This window comes from Helicoverpa armigera, chromosome 2 (assembly GCF_030705265.1).
Source record: "Helicoverpa armigera isolate CAAS_96S chromosome 2, ASM3070526v1, whole genome shotgun sequence".
Taxonomy (NCBI): Eukaryota; Metazoa; Arthropoda; class Insecta; order Lepidoptera; family Noctuidae; genus Helicoverpa; species Helicoverpa armigera.
The window spans coordinates 12750672-12776187 of NC_087121.1; the positions used below are offsets into that span (position 1 = coordinate 12750672).

At 39.4% G+C, this 25516-nt stretch overlaps 2 protein-coding genes across 2 annotated transcripts; one reads left to right on the forward strand and one right to left on the reverse strand.

The window, feature by feature from the left end:
* Nucleotides 1-2676: 2676 nt before the first annotated feature.
* LOC110378612 (transmembrane protein 104 homolog) lies at nt 2677-9673 on the reverse strand. Its single transcript, XM_021337951.3, has 5 exons — nt 9435-9673; nt 8822-9034; nt 8246-8505; nt 6431-6642; nt 2677-3679 (listed from the first exon to the last, which is right to left on the reverse strand). The coding sequence occupies exons 1-5, from the start codon at nt 9510-9512 to the stop codon at nt 2919-2921; spliced, it is 1524 nt and encodes a 507-aa protein (XP_021193626.3). The 5' UTR covers nt 9513-9673; the 3' UTR covers nt 2677-2918.
* A 4308-nt stretch (nt 9674-13981) lies between these two features.
* On the forward strand, nt 13982-23267 carry LOC135118429 (protein Gawky-like). The gene is made up of 13 exons (XM_064040478.1): nt 13982-14086; nt 14245-14372; nt 14461-14645; nt 14722-15740; nt 15826-16089; nt 16379-16535; nt 16621-16743; nt 16831-16968; nt 17106-17266; nt 17478-17622; nt 18024-18365; nt 18526-18645; nt 18729-23267. The coding sequence occupies exons 2-13, from the start codon at nt 14273-14275 to the stop codon at nt 18975-18977; spliced, it is 3003 nt and encodes a 1000-aa protein (XP_063896548.1). The 5' UTR covers nt 13982-14086; nt 14245-14272; the 3' UTR covers nt 18978-23267.
* Nucleotides 23268-25516: the final 2249 nt, after the last annotated feature.

The window sequence follows — 25516 nt, forward strand, 5'->3', positions numbered from 1 at the left end:
ATTAAAGTTGACCTTGAAATTTATTTGCGTAAAAACATGATATAAAGGGCGGGGGAAATCATGTCTTATAGTGAGACTACACTTTGTCAGCCCAATATGCAATATACTATTATAGTGAGCTCACTTCCAAAAGCTGGGTACTCACTTAACAGTGTAGCACGTAACGTATCAGATACGGTATCAAGTGAGTACGTAGGCACGAGCCCGCTGCAAGCCGCTCGCGCGTGGAGCGCTGTAAGCTCGCAGTGACCCGCCGAGTGGCGGCTCGCAGTGTGCTTGTGAGGACCGTGGACGAGCCGTACTCACTTGCAGTTTGATACCGTATCTGATACGTCACGTGCTACACTTCTAAGTGAGTACCCAGCTATACATATATAATTAGAGGGTTCCTAAATCTAAGGCTGATTTTACAGTCATGCATCATTACATCATGCGCTGACCATCAGCGCCGACGACCGCAAATATATGAAACTCTATGAAGCGTTTTTGAATGACGCGTAGCTGTCAGCGCAGACGCTATTCATGGTCGAGCATTATTGAGTACACGTCAGGAGGGGAGTCCCCAAGTACAGACTAGTACCAGAACTATTACCTCGGTTGAATCGTGCGGGTATTCCCTTAAGCAACTAATGGTTGTTTAGAGCAAGAGAAAGGAGTCCCCACAACGTTGGTGAGCAGCAGGTTTGCATTTAGCTCAAAAAACACACATAGTACACGCTACGTTTACACAAATCCTGGCAAAGATTTACTAGTGTCAATGTTTCAGTTTCTTTTTCAAATAATCGGGAACTGTGTCATTGTTTAACCTTTTCACCGCCACGCCATATCGGTATTCCTATGCCCTGTACGCCAAGCCCGAAAATCTTAATTAAATATCTACTAAAAAATACATAAAAGTAATGATTTAATAGGTTTATTTTGTATTTTTCTGCGACCTGTTTTTTGTCGAGTATAGCCGTCGTTGGCGCACAGGGCACGCTTGCTCATGTCGGCAGCCGACATGAGCAAGCGTTAACTTTTGAACGCCAATGTCGGCTATAGCCGACATTGGCGTTCAAAGGTTAATGGTTCATAAATAAAACAAAACTTTGTGAACACGAGCGGGCAATTTATTTTGTAAAAAAATATTTTGTACTGCTAATAAATTAATAGTCAGTCGATACAATAAATTCCACTTTATTTACAATATATTTCTTTAAAATGGTTTATTTATCACAATAAACATGCAATTATTAAATACAACAAATAAAAAATTTAAAATAAATCGTTTATGATTTGGCACCATTTAGCATTCAAAATCAAAGTACAAAAATAGCTACCTACTTACACGAAACAACTTTTAAATACAAACAGAGAGACTTGAAAGTATTGTCATCAGAGTGAATTTTATGAATTACACTTTACAGTAAGTATAAACTTTATTTAAATTACTCTTTAGGGTGCGTCCACATCTGGCGAATGCGCCGCGAATGCGCAGCACGCGAGCCGATCGCGAGCTGTCCGCGAGCTGCGCGCGTGCATTTTGTTCGTGCGCCGCTTCTGCTTGGCCCGCGCGCAGCTCGCGCGCGACCTAAGCGCCGCACGCGAGCGGCGCGCAGGCGGCGCGCGACGTCTGCCATCTTCGATAGTACTGAGCCAATATACGGAACTGTAAGGGCGAGAACTGATTGCGCGCAGATCGCGCGCCGCTCGCGCGCTCTATACGAGCCTTGCGTGAGTTGCGCTAAAGAGGCGCACCGAACTATTGCAGTGACTGCACGCGCGCAGCTCGCGGACAGCTCGCGATCGGCTCGCGTGCTGCGCATTCGCGGCGCATTCGCCAGATGTGGACGCACTCTTAAGTATACAATAAAAAAGGAACACCAATAATTTTCATGCCCGCACATTTGTCATGTAGTTACTCCATAATTATTTTTATCAGGAATCACAATAATACACCACAGCATATTAAATAGGCAAAAAATACTTAATAAATTATAATGTATTATTAATTATATTATAACATAACCAGTGAATAGCCAAAGCGAAATAATAATAGATAAACATAAAGCCTCATTATAGTTATTAGCTTCATACTTGTGCATTTATTTATTTATTCTTATTTTAATAGAATCATAAAAGCATTCTTAAATAAGTGTTTAAAAATATATTTTGTAAGTAATATACCTATTTACAGAGGAACGAAATTGACTTCGTCTTTGGGAATAAGGTAACATTTCATTACGAATACACTATTAGTTAAGTATCTAGTATATTAGAATGTTATTATCTACATAATAGCAAGGGTAAAACATTTCAGGCTTACGCTATATACGCAATATGACATAATTGATAGCACTTTAGATATTTTAATTTTTGTTTTCTTTGCAATTTGAATTGACGGACTGACAAGATATTAGCTATAACATCCATTTATTACACGTATTTTATTATATTGATAATATTTCAATTACTTAATGATTATTTGATAAACATTTATTTGTATTAGAACATTTAAATAAAATTGACATTACATACCTAATTGATTATTAATATTAAATGCACTTTTGAGCGCCAGCGCACGTTAAGCATAGTTTTTTTTTTTAATTTTACTTATTTTATGAATAAAAAATTAGTGTCCATGCATCAATTGTTCCAAATAGTAATATTGATTAAAAAATACACAAGACTGTGCTGTCGGCAATACTTGTGAAAAATTACTAATGAAAACTCGATTACTGACACACACAGTAGGGAAGAGATATGAACACATTGCATATTGTCGTTTTAATTTTGAATAATTTATTGAGGGAAAATATGGTTCAAAATCCTAATAATTAAAAAGTTGTAAAATTATTGATACCTCACTGGATTTTACATAAAACACTTGATATAGATACGTAAACAGATTTCTTAACATAGATCCTAACGCATTAATGTCATAAATTCTTCTCAAATATGTTTACTGAAACTAGAATAATGCACATAAATGACCATAGCAGGACAAATATAGCCCACGCAACGTGTGAAAATGGACTTTTATACTTATTCACTACGCCTAACCCTAACAGGTTCGTACAGTGGCGCCGCGCGGACACTACCAAGAATGTCGGTATGAAGTACTGGATACCCGTCCCAGCGTACGAACCCGTAAACTCTATTAATATACTTATATCCTCTAAGAAATACGTCAGCAATACTGGGGGAACAACCGTGATTATAGGAAACAGAACTTTCCTTAAAATGAAATTATACGATTCCAATCTCGTTGTATCTAAGAACAAGCTTTGTAAATTGTTTCTCAAAGTTATAGCAATGATAGGGAAACTGGTAGAGAGAGTGAACACTGGGAACAAGGCGAGGAAATATTCTACGACTTCTAGGAATATGTTGTCGTTATCTGCGGGGATGAAGTTAAGGGTGTATAGGTCGTTGAGGTGCGCGAAGGCGAAGGCTCCGGTGAAAGCTAGGAGGAGGTAGAACATCGCTATGATGGCGTAGTCGAAGAAGAGATGGAGGCCTAGGCGTGATTTGCCCCTGATGGGGGCGATGAGGCCTGGGAGCGAGTGATGGCACATGAAGGAGTAGACGCATGCGCCGAACAGCGTGGGCAAGCCCGTCACGTCGAAGGCCGGCGGGTGGCCCTGTGCACCACGACCCACTAGCAGGTGAATCGCCATTGAGATCATTATCGTGAACGCTGGAACAAATAACGTGATTTAACATTAGGAATTTAGTGCCTTATTGTGGTGTACATAAAAGTGGCGGAGAGTCAATCTTCTTCTCTCAGACAGGTATTAATCTGGTACTGATTTTATATATTTCGAGGCCTTACACTTTGGCCATACATTTAAAGCTAAAGAATCAAATTTCATGCATGATGTGGTATGTGAAATAAATATGTTATGATTTTGTGTCATCGCATTGATTAGATTAGATTTCAATGAATCAGTATTCCCGAATTGAAGTTCATATGTACTTAATTTAGGTTTGCAGTATTATTATTGTATTACACAAGGGAACAAGATTTTTGTTGCATGAAATATTACGACTAATATTGTATATTTTTGGGCTGCTAATTGAAGATCTGAAGTCAGAATTTCTGTGTCAGCTTTAGTTTTTGAGATATCAACAAAACGTGATTTTCAAGAAAAACACAATTTTATTAACAAAAAGCAGCAGAAGCAGAAGAAGACAATTAAGCATGAAAAAACTTTCTTTTATAAGATTTTCTAGCTTGATTCGGTTCACTAGGGCTGTCTTTAATGCTGCAACAGTAGTTCGCCATCATGTTGGCATTCCAATGACCCTGGGACCGCTTTTCTATAGTCCGAATATCTTGATGGAACCGTTCACCTTGTTCTTCACTAAGATCACATAGATTTTCAGAGAAATGGTCGAAATGGCTAAGGAGGAAGTATACCTTGATGCTCATATTAGAACCAAGCCGACAACATCTGTTTAAAGTGATTTGAATAAGCTTTCATCCTTTTTGTTTGATATACATTTTTGTGCAATCCAAACGAATTCCTTTCAGGCATTTTTTTCGATATCGGTCATGTACCTAATTACGAAACTTACACTTACATCAACCACCTTATTTGTGGACCATCAGAAATTCCGGCTTTTAGTTTCTCTATACTCAAATTATGGGACTTTTTAGATATGTATTGAGCATTTTTGTTCAGAGCTTTTACAAATTGTTTCATGAGCCCAAGTTTGATGTGCAAAGGTGGTAGCACCTTTATTAAGGTAAAGTAGTAGATAACAAGTTAGGGTAAATCCATTTGGACCATTTTTTTTGTTAATACCGTTCATATCAACCACGCAGAAAAACTACCTAATGATTCGAGGGTTCTCGCCAGATCATCGGTGTTTGTTACTTGAAATGGGGTCTTTTCTTATTTTTCCATAACCTTAAAGACTCGACGCGTGTTTTACATACCATTTTAGACACCCAGTAGGTAGGTACCTGTAGCAGGTGTCCAAAGAAAATCCAAAGAACTCAAAGTACACCCGTTTCAAGAACTCCGACACGCTTAGTCTACAATCTTTAAATGTATATTCACCACAAATATTACAGAAATGGTTAGCATCATTTTTACAATTATTTTGCAACATAGAAATAGTAAAGATTATATAATTTTTGAATAAAATGCTCTGTTTTATGAAATTTAAGTGTAACTAGTTCGAAAATACGGTCAATAGCTGTATCTCAAAAACTAAAGCTGTTAGAAAAAAAATGTGGGTAGATTTGAAATCAGCGACCTCGAATTAGTAAACAAAAGTCATAAAATTTCATGCAACAAAAAAAAAGTCTTATTTTGTTCCCTTGTGTTATAGAATATAAATAACAGCAGTGACTAATTGAGTTATCCTTCAGTAAACGATATACTATGTAAGTACATAGGTGCTTACATATGGAAATACCGTCTACTGATACATATCTGGTGCAATAATGCTAAAACTATGTTATGCTATCAGTCTGATTTGATATGGATAACTAGAACACATAATATTATCTCTAGCGAGTCCGGAACGCGTAAGATTATTTTTTTAATCTGATGATGGGTAGAAATCCTACTAGAATCCTTTTAGGCCAGGAATACATATAAATTAGCACTATACATTTGATTGTTTGTTCAAATTTGCTCAACCTATTCAAATAGCATTATATCTAATTATAAGAAACTATATGAATAATCTGAAACTATACGATTGTCACCGGTTGTGTGAATAAATTCCCTAAACCGCGGGACACAGCAAGCAAGGAATACATGCTAAAAGCATTCCACTATCAAATGCTATTTCAATTTGAAGAGTCGAGCATACACTCGCTATAAGTCATACAGTGTCAATTGTCGCTCATACATAAACGGTCTGCCGTTGCACATGTCCTATTCAGTTTAGAAGGGAGATGCAATTTACCAATCAAACTACATATTATACTATTTTGTTCCGCTGTTATGTACCAAACACGTGCGTTAGGCCTAATTGTTAAAGTAATCAATATTTTTATTTAACTAACGTGCTGCGCCCGATAACAGATGTAATATTTATGAATACAACATGATAGCGCAGGTTATTGAAACGATAAATGGTCCACATGTTGCTACGCTAACATGAAATGTAAATAACACGATTTGCGAGCAAATAATAACCTTTATTGTATCTTTTTTCAACTGCGTTACATAACGTAGTTAGGTAGACAATTGACTCGAATTTGCCTATCACTTTATTATTCAAATTGCATTGTAATCCGGCCGGCCTGTATGAATAAAACAATGAACGCGAAAGAAGGACATAATTAACAAATGCACTTTTTAAAACCGGGTGTCACGACTCAGAAAAATAGATCATAATTCTAACAGCGAAAATCTTTCTTGATACAACTAAGAACACAGCAAGCTGTAGCATTCTGTTATCGTACAAAAACATACAAAATACTCACCCAACCACCGCATGCCAGAAGTGAACAACTGCAAATACTTGGTCTTCTGCACATTGAAGAAGACGAAGGGGCCCATAGCTGCCACGAACGTCAGCAAGGCCACCCGGTACGTGTCGAACCGGGTATAGCCAGTGCGGTCCGTGGAGGATATGTTGAAGCAAGGCAGCTCATCCCAGACTTTGGAGTCCGTCATGTTCGGGGGGATTGGGGTACTGTTGGCAAAGAACAATTATCATATAGGGCAACTTTAAATCAAAGCATTTAGTCGCGGTTATTTGTGACGCATTTAGGAAACAAAACAGACCAGCAAAGGTACATCCAAAAATCTAAAAAACATGGTAAAAGAGAAAAACGAAAGAACAACGTAGGAAAAAAATGTGCGTTACAAGCACGCGAAATGGCCCACGCTCAACTTTTTACACAAGTTCTGTAAGGCCCATGGTAAGCTATCGAATAGTTTGTAGCCAGTGTTATGGATACTGCACTCAGGCCTCATATTATAATACCCAGACCAGGGTTTGACTATAGCGTCCTTGGTTACCTATGACCAACAGCAACAGTGTCGGTGTTTGTTAAAACATGAGACAATGTATAATGTTAAGTTGCACTCTATTATTGTTTATCTCAAATCCAACCCGCATTGAGCAAGCGTGGTAATTAACGCTCATTCCTTTTTTGTGAGAGGAGGCCTGTACCCAGAAGTGGGACGATAATAAATGCTGAACAAGACAAGATTCATTACACGCTAACCACATTCCCGCTAAAAAAAATCAATACATATTTTAACTGTGGTTGATAAATGAATGTCGGGCAATTACACATGTTTATTATTGTCGGTCGTTCGATGAATAAATCATTGCTATTTATATTTACAGCTGCCGCGCATGGACACATTCCTCTAACTTATCTCTCCAGCAATTTGACACGACAACTATAAATTATAATAATTACTGTCGTGTAACGAGGAACATTATTTCAAACGACGAATATATTAAAACACTTGACTAAATATTTAGGATTATGTAAATCGTAATTCTTGTCAAGTTTACTTAAACAGCTATGTCAATATATAAATACTGGTTTTAATTTTTAGTACGATGCTAACTCTGGTGAATACAGCAGCGAATAAGAATGGAATAATCATACATATTCAGATTTAAAGCATTAATGAAAAGCGAGCTAAATGCCATTAAAAGGAGCGACGTCATTTGATTACGCTCTATAAACGCTTGATTTTTCGTGCCTTGAATTCAGATTTTATTCGCTGATAATCATCTAGCCTCAATCAATGCATAACAATGCAGTTTGAACTTTCTTTATTATTGTTCCATTATTTCAACTGTGATAATCACATTCTAAATATAAACTAGTTTTGCCTGCGGTTTCAACTATGTCCAAGGGGAACTTCTGTCATTCTTCCCGACAACTCAGGGATAATTTAGCTTCCCAATAATGAATGATTTTTCTCCAACCAGTTCACTATTTGAGAGCCCCTTAATTTTATAATTGCAAAAAAATTATGGTCTTAATACAAAAACTTAAATATGTGTCAAACACTTGTCTAAAAAAAGTGTGGCTGTAAAATGGACCTTATTTCAACATCATAATCTTACATTTTTTTAGACAAGTGTTAAACTGACGTTTAAAAGTTTTTGTGGTAAGACGGTCAATTACTTGTGTCAGTATGAACAGGCATGGTGTCTTTAAAACCCAAAAAATTAAGAAATAAACAAAAAGGCAAGAGCATTTCTGATTTTCTAAGACAAAATTACAAATATAAACACACCACAATAAATAATGTAATAAGATGCTTACCACACCACGTCCATGATAGACTTAGCAACCGCTGCTGAGTAGATAGATAGGTCTCCATACAAATATATGCACAGAGAACAATAGAAGGTTGTTCTACCGATCTTGTTAAAGAACAAGTTCGCCATTTCCCCCAGTTCCACTCGTCGGTCTAAACTGTAGTAGCGAGAAGGGATGTTGTCACCGCAGACCAGAGGCTCTTCTAAGTCACCGTGATTGTTTTGAGATGTTGATGGATCTTCATCCGAATCATGGTCTTGTATCTGGAATTTGAAAACATACATAAATATGGGGAAACTGTCTAGAATGCATGAAATTTAAAGAAGTCTTTGCTTTCAGTTTTTTTTTCTGGGATGGTTTTAGTTAAATGGGTCATGTAACAATACTGAAATAATTGCCTTTGCATTGTGGTATTGTAAACTTTGATAATATGTACAGTGTAACTTGCTTTGTGAATTATTTACTGATTAAAGTATATTACAGTCACAATAATGAATCAAACTCCATACAAATAACTTATACCTACCACATGATCTAGACTAGTCTAGCGGTTCAAATATGAACTTTGCCTATACTTACACTTTCCCTCTTAATAGTTTGCAGTCTCTTCCACTTGAACACAGCGTTAGCGCAGGCCATCGTCTCTATGACATAGGTAGCGTTGAGGAAGCTCATGAACGCCAAGAACATCAATGATATGGTGCTGAGACCCCATCCAGCACGGGCAAACGCAGCCGGAAGCGTTAGTGCCCCCGTCCCAACAATCAGGTTGAAAACGTAAATTAAACCCACCTGGCGAGGGCATGTAAAATAAGATGAATTGATTTGAGGGTATCTTAGGGAAGGATTCTACTTAATTTAATCATATGAATAATAATGAGATTAAAAGCATTAACATTTGATTTTCAAATGACTATTTAATGTCAGAGTTACTAAATGTTTATTACAAATGAAGTGTTTCTCTTTAGCATAGAATTCAATTTTATAACAGAGACCGAGGCTGCAATGATGACAGCTGTTTCGAAGCGGAGTGGGAGAAACAACAGTTGCTATCGTAAACAATACAAAGAACAAAAGATTATGAACTTTAGCAATAGTTTAGAAATAATTAATTTACTGCCAAAACATATGTTAAACACTGCTACAGCTTTTACAATGCTTAACGACTTGAATTTGTATTTCGAACACTCACCCATACTGAATATTGGTCCCCAGCCTCCGTTAAAGGCATTCTTATCAACCTTCTTAGACCCCAGAAGCGACGAGGCATAATTCTCTAAATTCACACGACATCGCTGCCGGATATCTGACACAGCAATGGACGAATTTTCCCCAATCGATGTATTAACATTTATCGATAATAAAGAAAATTGACGATAACGGCCAAACACAAAAGATAACACGACAAATCAAAACTTATGACATAAATACAAATACATGACACTTTTGACAGACTGGAATGAAATTGCCAGTTGCCAGCAACAATTAATTTATTTCGATTATTTTTGTTATGTTGAAAGAGGGAGTATACTCGACCACTACTGTGGGTCGATCGGGATCTGCGCAGAAAAAAAGTTACGCTAAAGGTCTGGGCCAAAAAGTTATAGTTATTTGTATAAAACTAAAATTAAATGTAACATAATAATTATTTTTAGATTAATATTTGAATTGAATGGACTTTATGAGTTAAACGGAGACATCAAATCAAACACGGCATCATTATTACCCTGAACAATAATATCACTAACATTACGCTTATCTATCTAAAGTGCAACCTAATAAATCAATTAAATTCCGCAATATTACTAGTTATACAAAATAAACCGTTTAAAAACACAGCTGATGAAGTGACACGCCCGGACATTGTGCTGTGTTCGTTCTCGTAAAGCAATTGGTGGTTCCATGTAAAGTATTTTTTATATTTTCCGCTTTAATCAAATTAAAATAAATGTCAACTTAGGTAAACAACAGTCAAAAATTATACATTTTTCATGACATATAAAATTCCCAACTATACCTTCCATCCATCTTTCTCACTTACTTACACCGGAAATAGCACAACACTAACAGGCGTGCATCCAGCGCGAGCGCGGTGTTGTAGTTATAAAAATATCTTAAGAAAGGAATAGATTTATGAGCATATTAATTAACTTATTAAAGGGATTGATACCGATAATAACTAATTTAAAATGCATATAATTATGTTATTATCGGTATAAAAATCAGAAATTGCTTTTTTTTACGGCTGTTGGCGTTTATTCTATACTACTACATTTTATGGCAAGCATTAATAACTTCACCCATCAATTAAATTAGGTAATACATATTTTTGTCAATACAATTTAATTTTTACGGTTTGGTAAGCTCTTCCTACTAACCTACAGCAAATTAATCAAACAAGATGTTGAATGCTTCACAAGTTTCAATAGAACGTGTCCTATTTCGGTATCGCGAGCTAGGAATAAGTAGGTAGGTGAGTTATAGCAAAAATGTTAACATACCCCTGTTGTTTTGATAGAATTAATTTCGAGATGAAATCTCAAAGCAATAATTTGTAGGTACCTACTCCGACTTCTAGTTATGAACTGATTTTGCCTATCATCCAGTCCAATACAGCATCCTACAGTAAATTGAATGTATCTGCTATAGGTAGTTATACACTACAGTATAAAAATAGGTATGTATTCGTACGGTATTATTATAGGTACATATTTATAGATAGATACTATAGATAATACCTTCTGTATAGTGAGTGCTATACGTATGTATAGTAAATTGCTATTACCCTACCAAGTTAAAAAACAGCAATTCTGAGTCTGCCCAACCGCGCTTGCAACCATCTTGCATTGGTAGGGTTTGTAGCTCTTCGTGCGAACCCCGACGACGAAATCATTCCATCCAGCCGTCGAAGCCGTGTTCTCGGGGGTTTGGGATTGTGATTTTGTATAAATCTTTAAGTTATGTGCCAACAATATTACAAAACAGAGGTAAGTTCCAATAGAAGCAAGTTTTTAGAAATAGTTCTTTATGTCGTCGTTGATCGGTCTGAGCATTTATGGCATCGCTTTCTCAGGCGTATGTTTGTTCTCCCTCCAACAAACGGGATGTCAGCGACATGTTTAATTTTCTGTCTCATTCCTTCTAGTAATATAACACCGTTGTGCTCGGTCGTGTCACGTAAGGTTTTTTGTATTTTTGCTTGATTATAGTGTGATTTTTGAGGAAGTTTTGTAATATTCATGTCAATCAAGTGTTTGTGAATGTGGAGTACTAATTTGTTACAAAAATATTAGCATTATTCGTATGATATGGGTCGTGCTAACTTTCACTCTAGATATAGATAGGTACCGTGGATGATATAGCATAGATAGTAGATACATGTATACGACTGTAGATATTCAACATCGAGTCGTCGAGTCTCAAGGCCGAAACACACAAATATATAAGTATATAATATAAGAAAAGAATATTGGTTTTTATAGGAATGTGAAAATTGAAATGGGAATCGTGATACTTTAACGTTTTATTCTCAATAATTTCGGTGCGACCGTAAGTACTTGCGTCGTATTTCAACGTACCTATACATTTTGGAATGGCGTATTGTGAAACACCATCATGATTTTTGATCTTTAACGATTGCCTTTATCGTATTTTCGCCTAGCCAGTCTAAGTAATGTTGAATTTGGTTTTGCTCTTCCTACAAATGCGTCTACTGTATCTACCTATGTTATGTATCTTTATGCGATGATCCACTTGATCTTTCTTTTTTAATCCTTGAGATAACCTCAAAATAATTATGTACTTATTGTTATGACCCACGTATTGATTTTTATTGATTGTTTATGCTTATAGCTGGGCCAATTAGATATGTGAAGTATGGATTCTTTGTCCCACAGATAATCTGAAACGTTACGAGCTGACTGCAAAGCTGCTCTGAAGGATCTGCCGAGCCCGCATTATCTGTGATATACAGCTCAGCCTCTCGTCCGTCCTAAAAGGTAAGCTTATCTATGTGCTCCAAACTGTATATTTTGCTAATTCCACATTGCACTAGCTAGTACAAATGAGACATGATAAAATATAGCAATCAAAATATCAGGGTAGAACAGAAAAATAAGACTTACCACTACCACAACTTGATAAAATTGTATGGATTTCATGTGTACATTGTGTATTACACATGAAATATATTTTTCATCTGGGCTAGTCAGGAAATATAATTTTCACCTAGTATTATAATAATCATGGAACATATTTGGACAAGATCAAATAGCTTGTAGATTGTATGTTTTGTAAATCATTTAAAAATAAAAAATATATAGTAGGTCAATTTAGTCAGTGATGCAAAAGAATTTTTACCAAGAGAATTGGAATGTTTCTAATTAGCCTTTGTTTTCTATGCAGCAACTGAAATGGGATGCTAATTAGTTGTGACTTGCTTTTGAATCAAACTCCTTATAGTAGAATATTTAGCTTGTAAACCAACAGTTTTGCTTGTTCCTTCAATGCATAATGACTTGTCTAAGGTACAAGTTAGCTGTACGCTGATACCATGTTGTGTACTTTATAGGGCTGGGCCAATCGGGGCTAGGAGGCGAGTCCGCAGCAGCTTCCAGCGGTGATCTCACCTTGTCCTCTGCCATAGAGGCACTAAACACTGCTACCTGCTTTATTGACTGCATCACTACGAACCATTGTTACTTAGTCTATAATTGAAACAATATGCTATCTGTGAAAATAAGTATAATGTTAGGTGAAAACTGTAGAAAATTATTCTATTTATAATAATTGTCTGATGTCTAATGTTTCTGTAATATTATGTGTTCGACATCTAATTAAGGATAATTGTTACTCCAATATTAATACTGTTACCGAACCAATGCAATGTAATTACTCCACCTCGATGTTGGTGGTGAACACAAATAATTTTGGTGCTTTTAAGCGAGTCGAGAAGAATGAAAGTCATGAAGCTAGTGTAAAAATGGTAGATTTAAATATTTATAATGTAGAATTTGTTGATAGTGTCCAACAAAACCAAATGATTGGCGAAACGCCTAACTACTGCATTCCTTTAACGATTAACGCCATAACAGTCCAGGGTATCTCATACAGTGACCCATATTTCAGTAGCTTTAAATTAAACTATAAGATGGCGTTCGGAGCGCCGGAGCATATGAACAAGTCTGATTACGCTTTTAAATCCTCAGTTTGTATTATACGAGATGAGCCTTGCGATACGCAACTACTAAACGACAAGTCTGCTCATACTATGATATCCAAAACGAAAACTCGAATCATTACTAATGAAGACAAGTCTGTGAAGACATACCATGACAATAATGAATTGGAAGTTGGTTACGACAAACCCGCCAAAAAGACGGCTCTGCGAATGTTCGCGAACGGTGATCTCACCTACGACGCAATGTTGGAACTTACACGAAACGAGGATCGAATAATCAAGGATATGAACACGCAAGACATAGACAGCTGGGGCGTGCCGCGGCGCCTGCGTCTGTGCGGAGGAGGCGAGAGCTCACTCAACGCTGCCACCGGCTGGGGCAGTCCGCCAGCCTCCAACAACAGTAAGTTACCTTTCAATGTCAATTTACTAACATCACAATTAGTTAGTTCTTGATCGACACTCGAATATTTGGCAGTAACGCACGCGGCCGAGATTAGACCTATATTTTAATCGGCGTCGGTGATAAGACAGTAAAAATAGATGTTTTTCTTTGCCAGCTGGGAATTGGGGCGGTAATTCCAGTGGCCAAACAAATAATGGGACAAACAATACTCAACAATGGAATAACACGGCTCAACGCCCGCCCACTTCTCAAGCAGACAGTAAGTTGTTTTAATATCGTCACTCTAATGATGAAGTCATCAAAATAAAATTTGCTTCTATTGTTGGCAAATGATAATTGCAGTGATTAGAAATTACGACTAACATTATGGATTTTCACATTTTGTGTAGGTGGTTATGGTTGGATTGTTTCTTGCAGTGAATAGCAACAAGGGAATGGTAATCAAATGCCTCCAACCAGTGGCGCGTCTGCACAGAATTGGCAAAGTTCCCCGCCTAACATGCCAAATTCACAGCCTAACAACAATGGTGCACCAACAAGCAATGGTTAGTTAACAATAAATATAAATGCATTGCAAAATGTGTTTTATTGAAACTTTATGGAATTTCTTATCAATTTGTTCATAACTACTAGGTACGAACAACGCTGGTAATGGAAACAATGGCGGTACTAATCCACCCAACTCTACTCCAAATTCAAATGGGCCCACCTCGGCCAATGGGAACAATGGCAACAACGCCAATAGCACTTCCTCTGCTAAGATTGAGCAACTCAACTCAATGAGGGAAGCTTTGTTTAGTCAAGATGGCTGGGGAGGCGTAAGTGGCTGTTTTAATAACAATTGTCTTAATTTAAACCTTATTACACTATTCCTCATTTTGACTTTATTTTTAGCAACATGTAAATCAAGATACTAATTGGGATGTACCTGGCTCGCCCGAGCCTGGGCCAGGAAAGGTGGAAAACCAGCCAGCTGGTGGGCCTCCAGCTTGGAAACCAAATATTAACAATGGTGCATTCCTTGGCACTGATCTATGGGAGGCTAACCTAAGAAATGGTGGACAGCCGCCGCCACAGCCCGCAGCTAAAACTCCGTGGGGCCATACGCCCACTACCAACATTGGTGGCACATGGGGCGAAGACGACGACGTTGCAGACTCTGCTAACGTATGGACTGGCCCACCGCCCCCGCAGCAATGGCCTGCAGGTCCCCCGCAACACGCACAGCAGTGGGGCGTGCCCAAGAAGGACGACTGGAATGCATGGGGAGAACCTCACCGACCAGTCGATCCCCGTATTGATCCTCACCGGTCCAGCGATCCTCGTCAACAAAGCGCAGACCCGCGTCACGACCTACGCGGAGGAATATCTGGCCGCCTTAACGGTGATATGTGGAGCCAACATCATCAACATACTGGTGGCCCGAACAAAATGATGCCTGGAGGTGTTAACCAGTGGGGCGCTCAAGGGCCCAAGGATCCAATCAAGGGATCTGGATGGGAAGAACCATCACCGCCGGCAGCAAGACGTGCACCCGGCGGCTTCGATGATGGTACGTCATTGTGGGCACAGCGTGGAATGGGCGGTATGGCAGCTCGCGGACCGCAAGGCCCGCCCGGCCCCCAGCGTATGCCCCCGACGCCTACCAAACCAGACGCCGTATGGGGAGCTCATGGTCAACGCAATGGTTCCTGGGAAGAACCACATACTCCCGCTTGGCCCGACCGCGATGCCCCAGCTTGGCCCGATGCATCCGGACCGGCCCTGTGGCCCGTGCCTAAACCCAAACCTGCTGGACCTGGAACAGCTTGGCCGGATGATATTGGCGAGTGGGGAGGACCAAAACCACCACAAGGTGGCCCACTTGGCAAGCAGCTACCTAAGGAGATGGTGTGGAACAGTAAGCAGTTCAGGTAGGCAAAAGTGAACTTCGATTGTAAAAATCGTATTAAGTCATTATGTTAGCGTTATTTTAACATATTTATTTTCCCCACATAGGTTCCTCGTTGAGATGGGTTTCAAGAAGGAGGAAGCAGAGGCAGCCCTGCGTAGCCGCGACATGAACGCGGAGGAGGCGTTGGAGATGCTGGCCAGCGCTCGCGGTGACGGGTGGCGACGCGACGATCACTTCGGCGGCCACCACGGCGGCCCCTTCCAGCCGCCGCCCTCCGTGCCCGCGGTCTCTCCCGCCGTTGTGCAGAAGATACTCAACCAGCCGCCTCCCCCAACGCAGCAACACCACCAGTCTTACAACCCCAACAGGTACGCTAGGATATACTTCTCGGGAACCTATATTTTTGATATACCTATTTCACTTGTTTTTCCTCCCTCCTGCACTTGCCCAGAGGTGACCTTTATGTGAAGGTCAAAGTCAATATGATGATTACGAGAAAACATAAACATTGTTGAGGAAAATGTTTACAGTGAACATTTCTCTCTAGTCATAGTGTTTACAAATAAAAATTACATAAGAATGTAACTTGTATTTGTAAACAATGAGTCATAAACTGCCACAAATAAACTTTAGTTGTAACATAATCTGAAATTGTAGCGGTACGGGCAACGGCGGGCAGCCGAGCGCGGCGCAACTGCGCATGCTCGTGCAACAGATACAAATGGCGGTGTCTGCTGGGTACCTCAACCATCAGATATTGAACCAACCCCTGGCTCCGCAAACCCTCGTGCTCTTGAACCAACTGCTGCAACAGGTAACTTAACACATATCATCATTTACCACATATAATCATAACTCTTTGTTACATGTTGATTTTACAATGTGTTGTTTACTTGCAGATCAAGGTACTCCAACAGTTGTTGCAACAGAACTCTCTTGCGATGACCAAAGGTCACTCCTCTCTTGCGCTGCAGTACTCTGTACAAATCACTAAAGCCAAGCAGCAGATTACTGCTCTACAAGTAAGTTGAATAATTTAACTTCAAATATTTAGTTGCATGATTTTATCTTAGAACATCTTTGTGAATGTTGTTTCTGTTTATTCTTAGAACCAGATAACAGCGCAGCAGACTCTGTATATGAAGCAGCAGGCTGGCAGCTCAGACTTGTTCAAGCAGGGCCATGACCCCATCGCTCAGTTGCAGAACAACTTCAGTGACATGTCTATACCTAAGGATACTCAAGGGGTATGTATTAATCAAAATTACATAACATATTATTAACTTTAAATAAAAAAATATAAAAGAAAGTTTCCCTTGTCTTTTACTCTTTTTGTAACATGAAATTTATGCAACATTGTGCTAATATTTTTTTTTATATTTAGGGTTACGGCGGCAGCAGCGGTAACCAGCAATCCCGCCTGAACCAATGGAAGCTGCCTTCTCTGGACAAGGATGGAGAAGGTTCCGAGTTCAGCCGTGCGCCCGGAACTGCTAAGTCTACCACGAGCCCACAGCTCAACCAACTTGGCCTGCAACCTGACTCGTATGTATATTTTAACTAGATAGGCTAGTTTATTTATCAGTAATGACTCTTCCAGAACTTAAAAATCTATTTCAGTGCAGACATCAAGCAAAATGCTCTTGACATCATAGTAATGTCAAATGAATTTTTAGTGATACGCATTTATAGTTTCAGTGACATTTGTGCAACTTTGACTTTTTTATGTATATTTATAATCTTGATATTGTCGTAGCACTTGGGGAGTGGGGCGCGGCTCCGAAGGTTGGGGCGACAGCGGGGCTGACGTAGCTGATGGCAAGGACGCCTGGCCCTCACACCCCTCGCACCAGCCTGTATATGATCTGGTGCCTGAGTTCGAACCTGGCAAGCCCTGGAAGGTGAGTTTTATATAATCAGGTTTATAAGAAAAACTTGGTTACTTTGTTGAAGAAAACAATCTAAGGGTAATAATAATGAGATCATAAATGGGAGATAAAAGAGATTTTGGTCTAATCTACGAGTTGACGTACCTCAGGTCGGTGACGAGCAATAGCGTTACTGATGCGCAACGTTCCGTTCTGCGGTTACCTGTCTGCCCACCGTGGAGAATAAGGTCATAGTAACACATTTTTTCGGTCAGCCTTCCTACTAGCGCGTCAAACTTACTTTTAGTAGTTATTGGCCGAACTGAGCGGCTAAATACATGAGTGGGAATTGAAATCGAGGAAATTTTGTAAACGAAAATAACAACAGCAGCTGTGTGAAAAAGCACATCGATACAATCCTTATTTTGCTATAGGGCAACCAAATGAAGAACGTGGAAGACGACCCGGCCATGACGCCCGGGTCCGTGGTGCGGTCGCCACTGTCGCTGGCGGTGATCAAGGACGCCGACATGCTGGGCGGCAAGACGTCCCCGCCGGGCGGCGAGCGCTCGCTGTCGTCGTCCACGTGGTCGTACGCGCCCCCGGGCGGCGCCGGCGGTGGCGCCGCGCTCAAGGCGGACGCGTGGGGCGCCAAGCCGCGGCCCGCGCCGCCCGGCCTCAACAAGGCCTGGCCGCAGCACCACAGCGCCGCGCCTCCGCGCGCCGTCTCCTGGCAGGCCTCCACTTGGCTGCTGCTCAAGAACCTCACTGCTCAGGTACACTAAGCATCACATTGTAGTTAATAGTACTAGTAAATAATATTTTATCATGCTTTCTTACAAACATTAGGTGAAATACATTATCAAAGAACATAATTTGACATCAATGCAGTCTATCTCTGTTGTATTAAATTCTAAATTGAAATGTATCCAACAGATTGACGGGTCCACCCTGAAGACGCTCTGCGTCCAGCATGGCCCGCTCCAGAACTTCCACCTGTACTTGAACCAGGGTCTCGCCCTCGCCCGCTACTCGACGCGCGAGGAGGCTGCTAAGGTCAGTGCTTATTAATGTTAACATTGTTATCGTGTGCGTGGTATGTGTGCGTTGTATGTGACGAGCGGGTGTCGTGTGTGCAGGCCCAGATGGCCCTGAACAACTGCGTGCTGAGCAACACGACCATCTTCGCGGAGTCGCCGGCCGAGTCTGAGGTGCAGATGATCCTGCAGCACCTGGGCTCGGGCGGCGGCGGCGCGTGGCGCGGCGGGCAGAAGGACGGCTGGGGCGGGTTCGCGGCGCTGTGGCCCGACTCGCACGACCAGCGCGCGACGCCGTCGTCGCTCAACTCGTTCCTGCCTCCCGACCTGCTCGGCGGAGAGTCCATCTAAGGCGCTGTCCACATCTGTACAGATGCATTTGTCCGTGTCGATCGGGTTTCGCTCCTAACTTCGTTTCGGTCGCGGTCGCTCGGAAATGTCGCCTCGGTCATTCCTGAGGTGCAAATTTTTTATGGTTAGCGTAAAATCTTCGATTTGGATAGTATAAATAGTATTTATCGATCGGCCGGCATGTCGCTCGATCGTCGACGACGCGAGTTTAGGATCGAAGCCTTAGGTGTCTAGTTGTAATTACGCTTTACCGTCCCCCGTACGGGGATCGACTAATTTTATTCGCCTAGTCAGATGATGTCGAACGCGTCACGTGGCGTCGGGTACGCGGCGCGACGCGGTCGCGGTAGCCAACTGTCCACATACTATATTATCTTACTGTGTTTTAAGTGTTCATGTAGAATATTTAGTGTATATAAGAATTATACATATACAATGGCAAATGAAACTGTATCGAGGTTAGATAGGACGAGTCCGGTCGCGGCGGGCGCGGGCCGCAGCCGCGGTCAGACCGCGCGGCCCGCTCCTGCAAATCTACCAAATAACCGTAGGTATCAGATAGCGTAGTGCGTCGCGGGCTACCTCAGTCACACGTCCCGTGGCCTTATTTTATAGCGTATATTTATTTTGTTGTGCTCGAGGGCTGTTGCTGTTTCGCCCGTCGAGCTGTTGCGTTCCGAGTTTCTTTCGTGTTCGTTTTTATTTTCTCGTTTTATCTGTACTTGTCGTATTTTAATTATTTATTTCTGTTTTGAATTCTCACTCGCATAGAGCCCTCGTTTTCCAGTAGTGATATTTTATTCAGCAATAAACGTGTAAGTGCATTTCGCCCACTAACAAAACTTTTACGATTAGTTGTAATTTTTATAAAGGTAACAAAATTTGAAATTATGAGATTTGAAGTGCATTCTTGTAGCGGTAATTCCTTTTAAGCCGTATAGTCTGATGCAAACGAGTATAGTTATATGCTAGGAGCTCGCGGCCGCTCGGGCGGCGACGCAAGTACAAGTGGGGCGCGCTCCCTTGCAATCCAGTAATCCTGTGATGTAAAGTATCTTGCCTAATGTAAGGATAATCTATTTTGTTGGAGAGTATCATAGTAGCGCGAGTCGCCGGCGGTCGGCCTCCGCCGAAGCTGACGTTTCCCCAAATTTTTTCCAGTATTTGTGATTGAAGTGCCACTTTATGTTTAATATAATGAGACGATTATCTAGATTATACGATTAACGTAAGGGTAACCTAATATAATAAATTGAAAATTGTTTTATCATTTTATATTACACATACATTTGTGAGAAATGTTATTAAAGTACTATAATTGAACAGTAATTAAATATTACACTTTTGTGTATAGGTAAGAATAAAGTTCTAACTTAAATTTAGCCATATCAATATCTATTTAAATAAAAGATTTGTGGTATTTTCTATAGGCTCAATTTGAACGTTATTCAAAGTGACATATGCTTTAGATATTCTGTTAATAATATACTTGTAGTCGTAGGTTTGTCGGTATTACATAACTGTAGGTGTAAGTTTACATTTTAAGTCCTATCGTAGAGTTCAATAAGCATACAACTGATATTTAACGGCAACGATTGCACGTGTAAGTTAAAGTTCGTTATCATAAAGTTTATTTACACTTTTATTTACTTTTTAATTTATTGATGGTGTGCCACAGAGATACTCTGCCAAAATATAAAATTACCAATAATTAGGGGATCAGCGTAGCAGAGCGCTAGGGCTCGGGTCGCGGCCGGCCCAGCGCTCGCTACCGCGCCGGCCCGCGCCGCGCCGCCCACTATAATAATGTAAATTGTATCTGTATTTCGAACATCTTCCAGTGTTTTTATGATAAAACGATTTTAGCCTTAAGTTAGTTTTAAGCGATTCGCTGTACCTTGTCGAGCCTCTGGTTCGCGTACTCTTCACAAATTAATTAAGTTAGGTGAACGCGATTTTGGACGTGTAAGTGCGTTTGAACTCTGTTCGCTTCGGACCTGTAGTAGTCTAGAGTTAAATGTTTCGATGTGTGATGTGTTCATTTAGAAACAATATTAGCATTTGTCATTACTACCGTATTATCTTACTATAGGGACCGACGGCAGTTTTGCGTTTTCATCATTGCATATTCTTCGTTGCCTTTCGCGATTTGTATCAGATACAGATTAATTTGAAAGCGGAGCTCCGGTCCGTGCGGACGGACGGGGTAGCGGCCGCCGCGCGTCTCCGAAGGCACGGCTATGCTATGCAGCCCAACTGTTTGATTCGCCTTCCAAGGGGCCATAATCGAGATTGTCACGGAGTTTAATGTTAGGTGCCAAAGAGTGATTATCAAAGATGTCCGGAACAACTGATTGCATTTCTCTGCTTGATAAAGATTCTTCCAAAATTTGAAATTATATTCGCGGTACGGGTTAATGATCTGATGTTCCTATAACATTTCGTGTTACGTCTATTCAACAATAGTGCACGTATAAAACAGACAAATGTCAATTCTATGTATTGTTAAAGCTCAATTTAAGTGATGAGGGTGTTTCTTTTACCGATTGATAGAATAAATAAAGAGTATAGGTATTATTTTTAACTGATATTGTTCTGTCCAATTCTACACCAATATTCGATAACGCCTAAATCTCAGTTGTCTACTCTGGTGCAAATTTAAATTTTAATGATACAGCAATAAATGTCATATTTAATTTTTTATAAACTTTTTTCCATTTTAAGGTTAGACAAGCCGATCAAACGGAGAGTATAATAAACCAGTGCCCTTTAGAATACGTCATCCATAGATAAGACGAAAGAAGTTTATGCCTTGAAATTTTTTAGTCAGTTAAAGTTATCAGTACTTAATAATGGATATACATATTGTAAAGTGGACGTATTTTAAATGTGTAGACGTGTCGGTAGCAGTATATAGTGGTGTTAGAGGTGTATCGGTAGAGGTGTATCGCAAGGTTGTGAGTAGCGGCATCGCGCCGCGCTAACTGAATCTCCTCTCGGTTCAATGACTGCATCATTATTTCCTGCACACAATTATTGCGCCATGTGCAATTTAGTCTGTGTTATTATTATGTTGTTGTGTATTTATATGATACATCTATACTGTAATATGTATATATTGTGGAATTTTATTCGTAAAAATTTAATACGCTTCACGCTTCTCTTTTAATAACATTTTTCGTGATTTGTTTCTGTTATTTAGAATAAATTTACGTACCTACAAGTAATTATAATAACGATCATAGATGTAAATATAAGTAAAATAATGAAAAAATAAAAAACTTAAAAAAAAAGAAAAAAAATATAAAGAAAAGCAATTAAAAGAAACCAATGATTGTGCCTCAATGAACTGTGGTACGTTACCGTAACAGATGGCAGGTGTAATCGTTTCCTTCAAAAATGTATTATAATGAATTGTGCGCCTAGGCACCGCTCTGTGACTAGCTGTAGACAATATAAGGCTGCGAGCAGCGGGGCCCGCCCACGCCTTGTGTAATCATTAATGAGCTTAGCTATGTTTTACTTTTATTATAATAAGTGTTATTTCATCAATCAACATTTTATATATATACCTACGTATATGTAAATATTTTTATCTATTTATTTTTTGGTTTTCATGAAGTTTACCCGAATTTAACGCGTAACCTTAAAATTGTTGGTTATTTTGGAGTGAGATCGCGCGGTGTCGCGTGTTTCTAACGATCGCATCTATTCCATAACACTTGAATGCCAAAGTCGATGTCTGTAAGCCATTGGACGACCGCTTGTGTTTTTTACATAAATTGCGTGGATCTCTGACATCACAACAAACTATTGATCGTACAAATAGGAGCCATTAATACTGACAGCCGACACTTAGGTCGCTGTCGCCTATCCAAGCTGCTCTGGTGTTTTAGCTCAACTATTCAAGTAGTTTGCTCATATTGTTATTAATTTTAATTTTTTATTATCTTAATTATTAAACTTCCCTTAGTGCGGAATAAAATTCTAAAGTTATTTTGTAATCTCCAAATTAGCTTTTAATGTAACTGGACCATAGCTGATAACTGCAGTGTGTATGGCGTAGGACTCATGCCGCCTAAACTGCGCGTAATGCGTTTGTAATTTATTTTATAGCTTTCCTTCGCTTGTCACTCTACCGTCCCTGTGGCCTCGTTGAGTCTAAGTATAATATTAAATCGGTAGCTTTATTAGTTTAGCATCAAATCAAACTCGTATTTGTAAAGATACGTATATCAGTTAGTACGTTTAACCGGCCCTTTAGTAGCTAACGCTTAGGAAGGCAATAAATATTGCAGGGAGTATTGAGCAGCGCGGTTCAAGGGCGCCGGGGTCGGTGGCGTGACAACTGTTCGGCTTATTTGTTGCTCGACAGCAGTCGCGACAACCCATTGTCAGGCGCCACTCTCTCGTTCAACTGTGTACTCACATTAGGGACCAAATATCTATGAATATTATGCAGTTTCATTTTCCGCTGACTTACTACACTCATAAATAAGCTGAACGTTGCATACTAAAAGACATTCTCATTTTTCCATTGTTAATAATGCGTTTGCCGTCGCATATAACCGACGAAGTTACTTATACGACATAATTGTACCTAGTGATAGTGCGTACGATATTCAGAAGGGCCTTTTAATTTAAATAAGGTTAAAGTTTTGCTTGTTGTCTTTATTTATATATATTTTTGTACGTTACGACGTTGACGTCCTAATACAATAGAGAACACATTAGGTGATATCTACAAAGAAACTAGTCTTCCTTATTTACGAGGGATCGTGTTGAGATGGCGGGACGCGTGACGTCGACACAAGAGGCAATCATTCCTCTAGTCTTGTTATGTGGTGCGAATAAGTGAATACCAAATATTAAATAACGAAGGCTTTGACGTTAGTGTAGAGGTAACGATAGGTCGGCCCGAGCAGCTTGGACCCTGTCAAACTTTACAAGGGAATGGTTGGGTAGTATTATTATAATGCATTTATTTCTCTTTTTTCATAGTCACTCAATCATATATTTAATTAATTGAGCTAATGCCTAAAATTGGAATATCAGAGTTTATTTAGGATGTTCATATTTTACATTTTAGTGTTTAAATATCTAAAATTTACCTTAATTATAGTGAATGGATTTTTGTATTATTGGAATATATAGCTGTAAGACAAAGGGTGTTCTTGATAAAACACAAACAACTGATTATAAACAAAATAAAAAAAAATGTACTGAGTGACTTTACGTGTAAACAGAGGGCCATTGATTAAAATGTTGAACTAAGCTAAATTCTCTATGTGGTAATTTAACTAAATGTGATTGCTGAGAATATTTTAACTGCTATGATGTATAGTTGTAATAGAGCAGTAAGTCGCCATTTATCTGTTAGCTCTGCGAGCACACACGGACATGCACTCCGGAGCCCGGCCCGGCCGCACTGGCGGAAGTTTCACTGAGTTGCATTTGATTGGAGCACCACCTAACGTTATGTATATATGTATGTGTATCAAGGCCAACCCCCCACCAACAGTTAATTGATGCAGTAGACTCCAGACTGCTGCTCGCTAACTACAACACACTGCTTCTCTAGTCTCTCTCGCATTCATGAATCGCACGGAGCGACGTGCGAGTGATTATAATCGAGCATAATTTAACGATCATATCCTATATGAAACTAGTTTATATTCGTATTATTCTTTCATTAGATCTCTGTTGTACCTGTGTGAAATTGTTTATATTCAATGTTCATTTGTACTGTAAGAGAAGTGTACCGGTCTCGACGACACCGTGCTTGACATATACGTAATCGCGTAGTTCGAACGACCAAATTCGTTAATGTTCCACTAAAGTACTAATAACCTCTCAATATTTAGATATTTCTATTGGCGTCAAAAATCAATACTCTGCGGTCTTAAATTAGTCACTTTTGTACCTTGATTGTACTTGTACTTGAATAATATCCTATGTAAGTGAGGAACGACTAATCCAATTCTGAAATATACTTAATTTAAATTTTGACAGACTGATATCTGTGATTAAGAAAATATTTTTAATATTGTCCAGTGAGTCGGATGAGAATATTTATTTTATTAGAGGTCTCCTACTGCCAGCGGCACATGATATGTGACGAGACATAATATTTAACTGCTTCGTATATTTTTTTACTTTAGTGATGTATCGAGCTGGAATACATTTGGAAGACCATTTACGAGTGGACTACTACCGTTGTCGGTTTATGTTGTACAAAACGAACAAGCTTAATTAGTAATTAAAAAGCCCACCATGTAAACATGTACTGTACCGATCCCAATGAAGAAATGATTTACAAACTAAGTTAATGTAGCACTCAGTATCATGACATCACCGCCGCCACCCAGCGGAGACTGATCACAAGAAATTATTTCCAGTACCACCGATGTCATCTGAAATATGTTTCCTTAAAATAATTGATCTTTGAACGTTGCATATCGTCTACATTTCTAATTCGAATTATTTTGTTGTATTCATATCCGTGATTTCCGTGATGTGCGTTAAGTTTGATAATTGTA